We start from the raw sequence: 12,994 nt of genomic DNA, 5'->3' as shown, positions 1-12,994 counted from the left end.
ATTAATATTCAGCATACACCTTTTCTATGCTTGTTGCATTTGGTTTGACAACATACTTGAATGCAGATTTTTGTGCTCAATATTCCAAACGGGATTCATAACTGGCTATCAGACAGAGCTAAGAGCACTTCCTTCTGATGTTAAACAAGGGGCTTTCCCCCCTCCCTCTGCCAGTCTGGGGAGGCTCTGCTTGAAAAAGCAAAATTCTTTTGCATCTTGTTAACATCTGCTTCTAGCCTGGGCCGCTGGGAACTTTTCTAGCACAATCGCAGGGCAGTGGCATCAGGCAACCTTTGGGTCCAGCTCCCCACCGCCATCTTTTTCTGCAGTAATTTGCCAGTGACCAGCTGATGGCGCTAGGCCCCAAATTTTCAGCAGGTCACAGCATTGATAAAGCAGTCACCTACTTCAACCACCGTTATAGGCTAGAATTTATTCACTTTCCACATATCAACTCAACCCAGTTCTGCATGCTCACTGTTCTGGGGCTACACACTTAAGTGCCTCCTAAGCAAACAGACTCCAGGATCTCAAGCAAGTGAGTCAAAGCATTATGTGTCTGACTGTGGAAACTAAACAGCATAGGGTCTGGCTAGTAATTTGTATGGAAGACACCAAGGAACTACAGGTCTTTCAGGCAGGAGGCAGAAAAAATCTATCTCAAAACCTTGGAGAACTCCTGCCAGTCACAGATGACAATATATAGCTAGGCAAGTGGTACATCAATGATCTGACCCAGTATTAGGCAACGTTCTATGTTCATAAGCCAAATTTACCCCCTTTCCCCCCAGATTTTTCTTACAGGGAAGAAACTGACCTGAGCAACAGAAAACAGTCTGCCTGTTGGAGATCCCAAGGTTGAGATAAGACTTCTGCTGGAAATTTTGGAGAATGTTCCCAGTCAAATTAGAAGGTAATTGTTTGGACTAAGTAGACTGACTTAGTTTAAGGTATTTTAATATGTTAGTTATTAGATCTAAATACAGAAAAAAAAACCTTCCAAACTGCAAATACAGGTTGGAATTTGACCCACAGATGTTTTGTTAATGCCAACCAGTGAATACTTCTGGTTATATGGGCATAAGATTTTTCAATCCACTATAGACTTTTTATTTGTTAAATACCCCCAATGATTCAAAGAAAGAGGGCACAGAGATGTCAGAGTTGGGGTATTCCAACTGTCTGCTGGCGAGGCAGTAGAATGGGAAAAATTAATTTCAATTCTATAGCATTACTCAACTCAGATTTGAAATAAACAAGGCTCTTAGCTTCCATAATGAGGGTGGAGTGGCTGCAATCACAGCAGCTGCCAGGTTTAATGGTGAAAAAGAGGCTTTGCAGTGCCCAGATGTAAGAAGAGATGCATATTATTAAGTGGAAAGAGAAACTTGGGGATGATGACATATTTTTCTAACATACCTGCATCTAATATACATGCATCTGCAACGCAGATCCTACAAGAAACTTGCGGTTGCAGTTGTGGCATAGAAATAATGGCAAGGCGAGTACATAAAGGAGTACGTTTTGCAGTCTGACCCTGCAGATACCTTGGATGGACACCTCTGCATTTCCCCCTCAAGATCCTGAGAGGCATTTTGCTACTCTAGTTTTATACAAAAGTTTGGACAGGCGCTGCTGAAATTTTTTAAAAGAGAAATAAACTTCATGTAGACATAACTATGCTATTCATACACAACGGCATGCATTTGTTTTCTTCTTTCATGGCATTAAAGCCACTTGTAACATTTTGTTTAAACATGTATGTCAACATGCTGACTGTATGAGTAGACCTTTGGTCTAGATGGGCAGGATAGAAATCCAATAAATAAACAAATAATTAAATAAATTTGAGAAATGAATCAATGGGAAAAGCTCTCTAGAAAAGTAGTGGGATCATTTCCCTTGAAATTCTTTTTTTTTTCCCCCAGATTGGCATCCACAGGGTATGCTTTACATTTAGGAGATCCTGTTTTAGGACAGCAATTTAGTTAAGATGATGTTCTGGGTCTCTTTTGAGCTAGATACCTTTCCAGATCTGCTTTGGAAAACTAAGCCTTTACACCCATCCCTTAAGCTGCTGGTATGAACTGCAAGCTATCAGCCGGTTATATCCTTTAAATGGTAGCAACATAAAATTACAGTGCATACATTCTAGGCAAAACCTTCACTCAGGGATCATTCATTTGCATAAACTCTCCACAAACTCCATTAACTCAAGGTGCAATGGTTGTTTCTTAAAACACTCTGATGTAAATAAAGAGGTGCTAATTTAAGTTGTCCAATTTAAATGAGCAATGACATTCATAGCTAAGTTAACTGTAAAATCACACATAAAAAGCAGAGCTGTACAGAAGATAGACTGTTGAAGAAATAATGAGACAGCAAATAGCTCAGGGATGAATAGATTGGGTTGGTGGGCGGGTGAATGACAGAAGCAGTGCGGGAACTTACCTCTGTTGTTATGAAACCAAAATCAATATATATCAAAATCCTGACATCCATACAATGGAACCAAACATTCCTGAGCCATCATCTGCAGGTCACTGGGATGCTGGAAGACCAAGCATTCTTCTGTTTGGTGTCCTCTGTCTTTGGGCATCCTGTAACCACTCCACATGAAAGCCTTGTTGCATAGTCCCTTCTTCTGCTTCCATCCTCCTTTGAATTAATTTGCTTTCCTTGTTCATTCCTTTCGCACATTCCATGCACAGTTGCTCTGGACAGAAAGCCAGGCGTATCACGTCTATCTCCCACTGAATTCCCAATTTCCCTGATGGTGATGGATTTATCATCTGTCAATCCCACTTTGTTGTGTTTTCTGCTATGGACAAGCAGTGAGTGACTCCACAGTTAAGTTGACAACATACAGACGCATACATACACACTTGCGGGAACACCTTTTTTTTCCTCTTTTTTGCCATGAGGATTTTTTTTCTTTTTGCAAAAAAATGCAAGCAAAAGAAAAAAAGAAGGTTTTTTTTTTCTATTGAAGGTACATCTCTTCTTCAATATGAAGACATTAACTGGATTGGTCTGGATCCCCCATGCAGTGGTCAGTGAAGTCCTTTGGTAACTGTGGAACAACATCTTGAGATATTCTAGTAGGTAGCTGTAGAGACTGTGGAAGAAAATCCCCCACAGTTTATGGTCAAAGGAGGGAAATGGGCAGATAGGAAGGGCTCTGGGAGGAGAACTAAGGGTAAGAAGGAAATGAATACAGCTGCTGAAGATGGGTGCTCCAGGTTACACCTCTTTCCTCCCTACTGGCTCCTTGACTACTGCTCACTGGTGGTGGGATGTAAGGTCTCCTCCCCACAAACAATGGTTTGCTTTTGCTGTTTTTTTATTTTTAAATATATGATTTGTACATATTTATATTTATTTATATGCTGTTTCCCATGGCATCAGTAAGTGTGCTTCTGTTGGTGAGAAACGGACGTTGCCACAAAGAAACAAGTTCCATGTACTCTTTGTCTGCACCTCACAAAAGTTCTCAGACAAACCAACCTTTGCAAACATCTCACTGTCTTGTCAGCGTACCCTCCCCTCCCCCATCCAACCCTTCTCTGTCCTCCTCCTTTTCCCCCATTGTTGTGAGAAGACATGAAGCGTCATGCCATCGCAGTTGGTGACTGGCTCATCTGCACTCTCATAGACTGGACACTGTTGAGGATCTTCTTTTGGTGTCCAGCTAAGGTCACCCCTATTCTTAGAAGATCTCTGAAAAAGAGAAGAGACAAGATCACGCTCATGGAGCAAAGGCCATGGCCCTGAATTTCTCTTCTAGACATCTGGACCAATTTTAAATGCAACGAGAGAAAACAAATGCTGAGCAATCAGTATGGATAAAAGATAATGACATCAATGTGATGGTGTATATATGCAGGATTCAAAATTAGGATTTTCCCCAAAAGCACAACAAACGGATATTTGAGTGTGAAAGAAGTTGGATGGTTGGTTTCTTTCCTCAAAGATGCTATCTTCTCAACTAACTTGAGGAGATAAATTGCTGTATTGCTGCTGAAGGTAAAGAATCTTATGAGGTTTGAACATTTCGCCTCTGGCTGTCTTGTTATGTTGAGATAGCAAAAATGATGAGATGGAGAAATTTAGTGACTATTATTTTTTATCCCTATTCCACATGATTAAAATGCCTGATAGGGAGAGACTTTCAATTCTGTGCAGCTCTGTCTCAGTGCCCACCTAATAATAATAATAATAATAATAATAATAATAATAATAATAATAATAATAATAATAATAATAATAATAATAATAATAATAATAATATGTTAAGCTTGAGAACTGGAAGGGATCCTATGGGTTATCAAATTCAGCACCTGTCAGGGAATATGTCTGGTTCGGAAGTCAGAGACCTAAACCACTGAGCTATCTAGTAGTTCTTTGAATAAGGTTACAGCTCCTTCTCAGACTTTTCCCGCCAATATGTGGAACTCAGGTATGGAGGAAGGGGTGTTGTAGTGCCATCCTCACCTACTCACATAGACAAATTATTGCCAGAACAGGGCTTATTTTAGAGACTACAGTGAGAATGAAAATTTGCCACTTACTCTGATGTCATCTGTGCAACTAACTGAAGGGATGTGAATCCTGCAGTCAGAAAACTGTCTCTGTATTGGTTCATTTTGATGGCACTGAGCCAATCTTCTACTGAGGTAAAGGCAGTAAAATCTGGGATGGAGCGATCCAACAGTGGCTGAGAAGGCCTAGAAACATGAGACAAGCAATGGGTAAGGGGAAAAAATCACTATACTTAAACAAACAAGGGAAATAACAGCAAAAGTGGGCTTACCAAGTTCCTCTCAGTCTCTTTTTCACTACTCCCTTCTATGTAGTTCCACAACTGGTTGAACGCCTGCAGAAATTCCTTACTTTCCCTTCCATCCAGTTCAAACAGTGGTGCCAGTCATATAATAAGACCACTTGCAAAGTGTAAAATGTAGGCTTTGACCTCATACCGTACTAAAAGGATGTAAAGTCAACTCAGCAACACGTCTATGGCCCCAGATGGGAGACATAGAAGGATCCTACCTGCTCTCCCATCTACAGTCTACCATAGATACTTGGGGGGGGGGGAACCTCCCTCAAGATACTGACAATCTGACACAGGCACCCCTGCAGATATTTGGGTCCCAATCCATTTAGGATTAAGCACCAGCAACTTGACTTGGGCTCAGCAGCGAAGTGCAGTTCTTTCACATATGGTGTAGTAATGTGGCCCACCCTGGCTTTGCCAGTTACACTACAAGCTATTGCCTTCTGAACTAACTGCAAATTCCAACAGATACAACACATTATATAAAATCAAGTGAGAGGTTACTAGAGTGCTGAACTACTTATGCCACATCATCTCTCTCCAGGGAATACTGTACCTGGTGAACCAAGTGAAACAGATAAAAGCTGCCACTCCTGTTCCTCCAGTGATAAGGTTAGACGAGGTAACATTCCCTGGTGACAGATACATATTCCTTCAGGGGAAGTGCAACTCTGCCCAGAACAGATGAAGTACAGTACTCAGTTTCCAGGTACAAGAACAACCTACACACAGGATCTCGTGTTCAGCTGGGATTCAGGAAGAATCTGAGTTCTTTAGCCCTCACCTAGTGCACAGGTAAACCTAAGCATTGGTTCAGCATCTGCACAGTTCTGCCTGTCTCAGATAATGTGGAGAAATGGAACCCTGTGTCAATAGAGCAATGTGACAGCTTTCTCCAAATCTCCTTCCTTCCCCAGCTTTAAGTGAGACAACATGCAAAAATGCCAGACTCACTTGATGGCTGTTGGCAGACGGAAGCTATTCAGATGATAGAGTGCCAAACACACCTCAATGTTCCCTCTTCTAAAAAGTGAAGAAAGAAAACTCTCTACAGACACATTACAAATCAACATATCAGGGAAGTTAGCTCAGACGTGCATCTCCAGCAGGTGGGTTTTGGATGTACCAACTGATTTTGGTCTGAGTAAATGCAAATGAGGCCTTCCTGGCAACCCTCCCAAATACAATACCCAACTAGGTGATGGTGTTAGTAAAGAACCCAGTCTCTCTCCCTGCATGAAATGATCTGATGTCTCAAGCATAAATCCCCAGTTGCTGGAAGAGCAACTGATGAAGAGTAGGGTCAACATGTATGTAAATTCCATTGTTTCAGAGAGTCTATTGTTGTTGAGACCAGGACTTGTATTTCAGTATCACAGATCAGAGGAGTTATGTTTTTTTCTAAATACAACTCCCCAAATCCACTCTCCAGCCTGGATGCTGACCAGGATTGCTAAGGTGTACTTGGAGTTGTAACTTGTATCAGTGGTGATGATATTTCCTGAGGTGAGGAAGATCCAAGGCAACAGACAGGTTACAGTCATTCCTGCTACCATGCAGGAAGCATCTATTGGGTAGAAAATGAGCAATCTCTATTGATCATTGAGCTCCTGGATTCTCCAACACCATAAGAATGTCTCAATATTATGAGAATATTCTCTGTTCAGAAACAAAGAAGGCTGCTTTTTCCCTTCTGAGAAGTAGCCGAATAGCTCAGAAATAGCAGTTTCTGAAAATGTAAGGCCTGATGGAAAACCAATTCAAACAAATTATATAACAAATTCCACTCTGTTCCGGCTGCTCTACTCCTGTTTGCTGTTGCTTACAACAAACTTAAACCCCTCAACGCCTGAGCCAAGTAGACAGTTTTAACTGTCGAGGGGATATTTTTCATCAGTGGAACATAAAGTTAAGTGCACACCTGTTTATATTTCGAAGACCGCAATTTCACTGGAGGAAGGAGTGGAAAAATAAAATGTGAAAAGTTGGATATTCCTCGTAAGAGTACATAAATGTATTTCGTTAAGAAAAATGGGTTATTATCTCATATATTCTCTAAAATGGATCTATACTTAGGGTTTGGAAATAGGCACGCTTATTTAAAACCAAATAATTAGTTAACCAGTTAAAAATAAGGAGACATGATTGTCCAATTCTGTATTCCTTAACTGGTGGACACTCTACTGGCAGTTGTAGATATTTCAGGATCTTGACCAAAGCACAGTAAAACAGCTGAAAACTTACACAGCGGTGATGGTAGCCACAGTTTTGAGGCTTGCTGGATTTCGGATCATTTTGTCTAAGGTGTTAACTATTTCAGCAAAGCGTGGTCGGGTGTTGCGGTCTTTCTGCCAGCAATCTAGCATAAGCTGATGGAGAGCAGCAGGGCAGTCCATTGGGGGAGGAAGCCGGTAGTCTTGTTCAATTGCATTAATAACCTACAAAAAGCAAGTGTGTTGGTATGTTAAAAAAAATAGACATAAAGATGTTGGAGGAAACAAGGCAGAAGGCATTCAGAGCCTTTACTTTTTAAAAGAATAAATGTGACTGGGGGAAACTCCTAGTCCTTTAATTGGACCTGTGCAAGTCTTTTCATCATCAGACTCAACAATAAAAGCTTCCCGTCATTCAAGTTTGTCGATAGCAATAATTATTTTCACTTATTTCATTCTTGCATGTGTGAATGAAAAACTGAATGATTTTCCCCCTCTTAGATGGGAAACATTACAAGATATGTTGAGCATTTTTAACACTCCAGGACTTGCCAATGTACTTTTTGCACAAAAATGTGTCTTTGGATTTATCTCCCTTCCAATTAAGGTGCTCCCATCCTCACCTTTTCCAGCAGACCACAGTGACTTTCCTTTTGTTGTTGTTAAATAAAGTAAGTGACATGGCAAAACAGCAATGCATCTGTCTAGCATCTGAAGGATTGAATCACCCCATATGAGCCTACTAGGATTTTGAGATCTTCTGGAGAAGCTCTTTTCTAATTTCTATCACCTTCTCAAGTTTGGTGATGACACAAGAGAGGACCTTCTCAGTGGCTGCTCCCAGGCTTTGGAATGCATTGCCCCCAAAAAGTCAGATTGGCCCCCTCCCTCTTTGTCCTTCTGTTCTCAAGCAAAGACCTTATACAGTGGTGCCTTGCTTGACGACATTAATTCGTTCCAGTGAAATTGCTGTAGAGTGAAATCATCGTCAAGCGAAAATTTAAAAAACCCATTGAAACGCATTGAAAACCGTTCAATGCATTCCAATGGGCAAAATACCTGCTCGTCCAGCAAAGATCCTCCATACGGCGGCCATTTCCTGGTGCCTGTAACATAAGGAATCCATCCCTAACACAGCGGGGAGCCATTTTCTACAGCCGGTGGCCATTTTGAAACCCGACAATCAGCTGTTTGCTGATCATCGTAAAGCAGTTCCCGAAACAGGGAACCGATCAACGTTAAGCGAAATTCCTCCATCTAAAGCAATCGCAAAAACTTCAACGTTCAGCGGATTCGTCATCAAATGGGGTAATCGTCCAGAGGGCACCACTGTATAGTGTTTCCAAAGCTGTTGATTGTTTTATAGTTTTAGTTGTTATAAGCTGCTTTGGATATATTATAAATGACTGAATAAATGCATAGATAAATAGAAGGAAGCCAACTTTCTACATTGCCAAAAGCTAACTTTTTGGACTACAACTCCCACAATCCTTCCGCGAGCATGGTCACTGGCTGTAGTGAAGAGCTGTAATAAGGGCATGGATCAAAGCACAAGAATAAAATGCTATGACAAAACTTCAGTAAGAACCTTTATTTGGGTATAGTGATTAAGCTTCTGGATGGTTTGGATGTGGTGAATGCAGCATTGAATTTAGCTGCCTGAAGTTCTCGGCCACCTTTCTGACCCTCCAGCTGATTCAGACACTCCTCTTTTTCCTGCCTTCCCTTTGCCTCTCAGATGCAGACTCCATTTTTAAGGCACGGTGCTCAGCACACAAGTACAATGAGGGCAGGAGTAAAAGAATGAGCTTGCCCTGTGAGCAAGGAGCAACAGAAACATTCCTGGCTCTGAAAGACGCAGGGCATCCAGAGGTTAATTTGACTTCAGATGCTTCAAGACAAAGGTAGTCCCTTCCCTGTTACAGCAGCTGCCACTCTCATTATTTCTGCCTATCATGCTGTTGCACAGGACTTCATCAAGTCTCTGCGCCTGGCTCATAAACTCTCTGAACACTTTCAAAGACCTGTCGGGTTTCTAGTGTCCAATTACTACCACACTGGCTGGCTTGTCTTCCCAGTTCCTCTCCCCTTCTCTGTTTCTTTCATCTCAGAAACTCTTTACGTACAGTAGAAGTTCAAGGGGAGGGGAAAAAGAAGAAGAGGAAAGCTGAGGTTGGCACCTCACAGTTAGCATTTCCAAGCCCAGCATGAATTGAAGTTGGAATTGACTCTAACAGTTCTGTCGGAAAATCGCTGGTAGGTAAAGGGAGGCCCTAATGTGCAGGCAACAAAGGTACTGAGTTGTTCGTTGTGGCTCAGGCGTGAAGGAGAAATGGTTTTCTACACAGTATTCGGGCCACGTGTGATTATGTAATAATGTCCATTTGTTTACGTTGTTTGCAAACTCTTTTTTTTTTCACTTCAAATGCTGACAAAAAGCTTACTATGTATGTGGTTGTTGACATTTTGTGCTGCTGAAAAAGTGGGCTGTTAAATCTAAACAGAAAGATCTGGCTGAAAAGCCCTAGGACTGCAAAATTACAATACACACCCTTGAGGAGGTAAGTTCAATTAACACAGTACATTTTTTAAAAAAAACACATGTTGTTGTGGAGTGGATGCAAAAGTAAGCATTGTTTTCCTCAGGCTGTACCCACGTTGATGCACATTGAGGCAATCCTTATAGATGGGAGAGACTAAAGGAAAGGAGAAGGAGCAGCCCCACAGCCCTACCCCTTTTTTTGGAAAACAGAGTGCCATATCCCCATGGTTTGTCCTGCTCTCGTCAAACTGAGACCACCCCATTGCCAGTGTTGAAATAAAATCCATTGGCCAATTGGGGAGGTGTGTGCATCATCCTGGTGCAGAATATCTTGGTCAGCCCTGCTTCTCCACTCACATATTACTAGAACTCTCAGATGTAGGACACATGGAACATAGGCTCATAAATCAGAATAAGTGAAAAGACTATTTTCCCCAAGCATTGTTATCTTTTGGTAGAGAAATAAGGGAACTATAGTAGTCCTTATACTAATGAACTATTTCTCCCATCATCCTTCACCACAGGCCAGCCTAGCCCTCTTATAGTGGGTACATGGAACCTCTCCCTCTCCATATGTTGCTGGACTCCAGCTCCCATTAGGCCCTGCAAGCACTGCCAATGGGTTGGGATGATGGAAATTGTAGTCTAACAATATTTGGAAAGCCACAGGCTCCTCATACCTGATTTATAGAAGAATCCACTGACATGAAATGATGAGACAGCTACAGGCTGATCTGGCTTTAAAAATGGATTGGACAAATGAATGCCACATCTATCAGCCAGAATGAAAAAATGGAAACATAACAAAAAGAGACAGTAATTTTATAAATGAATGGATGCTGGAAATAGAGAGTGAAGCAGCCCCTGCCTTTACACCCTTTTGGTGGGCATCTTGGAAAAGGGACAGCTTGGTAAAATCATTTCCTGGAAGGATTTTGGGAGTTGTCAATCAGAATGTAACTCTTTCAATGTTCTTGGAGACATTTGAACTGGATGTTTGATTAGATGTACCTTCAGTCACTTTTTAAAAGACATATTCTGTTACTCGGTAATAGAGATGGGAATGAATTGCCATTTTGGTAAGTTGTCCTGCTTTATGATCCATCAAAGTTGGCAAAGTACAAATTTCCTTCCCATGAACTGATGAAACACGAATTGATTTGTCAGTTCATTGGGGGGAGGGGGCTAGACAGCTGGAGGCTGTTGTTTTTAAAAAAGCTGACACTTCCACCCCCACAGCCTGTCCCCCTGCCCCCTTCCCTGTCACCTCCCTACCTTGGCTGCCACAGTCTGCCCCACTGCTGCAGCCGCCACCACCATCCACAGAGGCCTGTGCCATGGCGGACTCAGCAGTCACCATCCAGCACTGCTTGCTGCAATGGCCTCCGCTGCTATGGCCTGACTTAAGGGAATCTAGGCTGCCCTTTGTAAAGGTGGTTGCTGCAGCTTCCCTGCCCTAACAGAAGCCACAGCCACCATCTGTGCAAAGGGCAGCCTGTGTCCCTTATGGCAGATCGTGGCTGCGGAGGCCACTGCAGTGGGTGGCGATAAATGGCAGTGGCAGCAGGCAGCAGTAGATGACAGCAGCACTGGGCAGCAGTGGATGGTGGCAGCAGCTAAGATAGGAGGGGGTGGGGCAGGGGATAGGCTGTGGGGGTGGGTGACTGTGGGGCTGGATGGCTGCCTATCAGCTGATCAGCGGGCCCACAGGGAGAATGAGAAGGCCATAGGAAGACAGGGAAGGCTAGCCTTCTATCTCTTCCTATGGGAGACAAATAAAAATGGGAAAATATTGTCCCTTCGTATTAATTGGGGTCTCTGGAACTGATTAATATGAAGGGATGAATATTTAATGAATCAGCAGTTTTTTTACAAATATTGTGATCCATTTTTTAATTCATCCCCATGTCTACTCAGTAACAATTCCTGTGCAGAAAAGAGAATTTTTTTCTCCCCATAAGAGTGTACCATATTTTTCTGTTTGTAAGACAACCAAATGTATAAGACGTCCCCCCAATTTTCTAACCCCAAATTAGAAAAAGCAGAGATCAAAGGGCTCCCTTTTTGCTAAGCCCCATGTCTTTGCAAAAGGCAAGGAAAGCAGCTGTCAAAGTGATTGCCGCTTTTCATTACCTTTTGAGAAGGCACGAAACTTAGCAAAAAGGAAGAGAGAACATCTCCCCTTCCTTTTTGCTAAGCCCCGTGCACTCTTGCCTTTTGAGAAGGCGCAGGGCTTAGCAAAAAAGTCGGGGAGGCATTCTTTCTTTCTTTTTGCTAAGCTCCGTGCCTTCTCAAAAGGCAAGGGTGTGGGGCTTAGCAAAAAGGAAGGGGAGGTGTTTCTCTCTTGCTTTTTGATATGCTCCGTGCCTTCGCAAAAGGCAAGGAAAAGCGGCAGTCACTTTGACACCTGCTTTTCCTTCCCTTTTGAGAAGGCACAGGGCTTAGCAAAAAGAAAGGGGAGGGGTTTCTCCCCTCCTTTTTGCTAAGTCCCATGCCTTCACAAAAGGCAGCAGTAAACAGCTGCCTTCGGTGTATAAAACGACCCTCATTTTTTCTCTAATTATTTAAGGAAGTCAGTCACTGTGGGAATGGCTGTAAGATTTAGAAATGATTAAGTATTTAGCTTAAAATGTGTTATTGTGAGGATGAAGCATGCCCTCCCTCATAAAAATACAAAGAGATAAGTGCTATATTCTAAAAGAAGATTCAGAAAGTCAGTGGAGTGGAATGGACAGAGTAATGGACTAGAACTCATGAGGCCTGGGATCAAACCTGTGCTCATACATGTAAATTCGGAGGGGTGGCAAAGGTAAAATCCATCCTAAATACTCCTTACCCTTTCAAAAATCCTATCCAGTTTGCAAAAGTCAGATGCAGATTGACAGCACATAAGGGCAACAACAACAAAGGACAGTCACCAAACTCACATCTTGATTTGACATGTCCCAATAGGGTCTTTCCCCAAAAGACATCACTTCCCACATGACAATGCCATAACTCCATACATCGCTGGCAGAGGTGAATTTACGATAGGCAATAGCCTCCGGGGCTGTCCACCTCACTGGGATCTTCCCACCCTGGAAGATAACAAGAGAGAGAGAAAGAATTTCAGTGATTCAAGATTCTTGTCAAAATGATCCAACTGCACTTTGCTTCAGAAACCCACACATCTCAATCTTGCACTTCGTTTCACAGAAATAAAATGCATACAAAAATTCACACTTTTTAAAAATGAGAGAGTTAAAAATATATGAAATTGAAAAGAAAAAAAAGGAAAGATATGCATCAACAGGAAAATGTACATAAATAACCTTTACCCCTCTTCCTCTTGCATGTCAAGATGCAGGATTTACAAATGCCATGCACACAATCATTCAGCATATTAAGACCCACTTGTTAACA

The 12,994-nt window shown here is 42.1% G+C and overlaps 1 protein-coding gene across 8 annotated transcripts in view; it reads right to left on the bottom strand.

Moving 5' to 3' along the window:
• Nucleotides 1-12,994, bottom strand: part of EPHB1 (EPH receptor B1) — a 436,605-nt gene that overhangs the window by 30,671 nt on the left and 392,940 nt on the right. For 5 of the 8 annotated variants that reach the window (XM_078389291.1, XM_020786358.3, XM_072995856.2 and 2 more), the window contains 4 exons: nt 12,520-12,669; nt 7,082-7,275; nt 4,572-4,727; nt 2,452-3,720 (listed from right to left, as the gene is read on the bottom strand). In XM_078389291.1, coding sequence (XP_078245417.1) covers nt 3,612-3,720; nt 4,572-4,727; nt 7,082-7,275; nt 12,520-12,669 — 609 coding nt within the window. In that variant the 3' untranslated portion in view covers nt 2,452-3,611. The remainder of the gene's footprint in view (nt 1-2,451; nt 3,721-4,571; nt 4,728-7,081; nt 7,276-12,519; nt 12,670-12,994) is intronic. The other 3 variants (XM_078389288.1, XM_078389290.1, XM_078389289.1) reach the window with 1 other exon arrangement.

This window comes from Pogona vitticeps, chromosome 3, assembly GCF_051106095.1.
Source record: "Pogona vitticeps strain Pit_001003342236 chromosome 3, PviZW2.1, whole genome shotgun sequence".
Classification (NCBI taxonomy): Eukaryota; Metazoa; Chordata; class Lepidosauria; order Squamata; family Agamidae; genus Pogona; species Pogona vitticeps.
The sequence above is the reverse complement of the archived record's forward strand: the minus strand, read 5'-3'. Positions and strand labels throughout refer to the sequence as shown.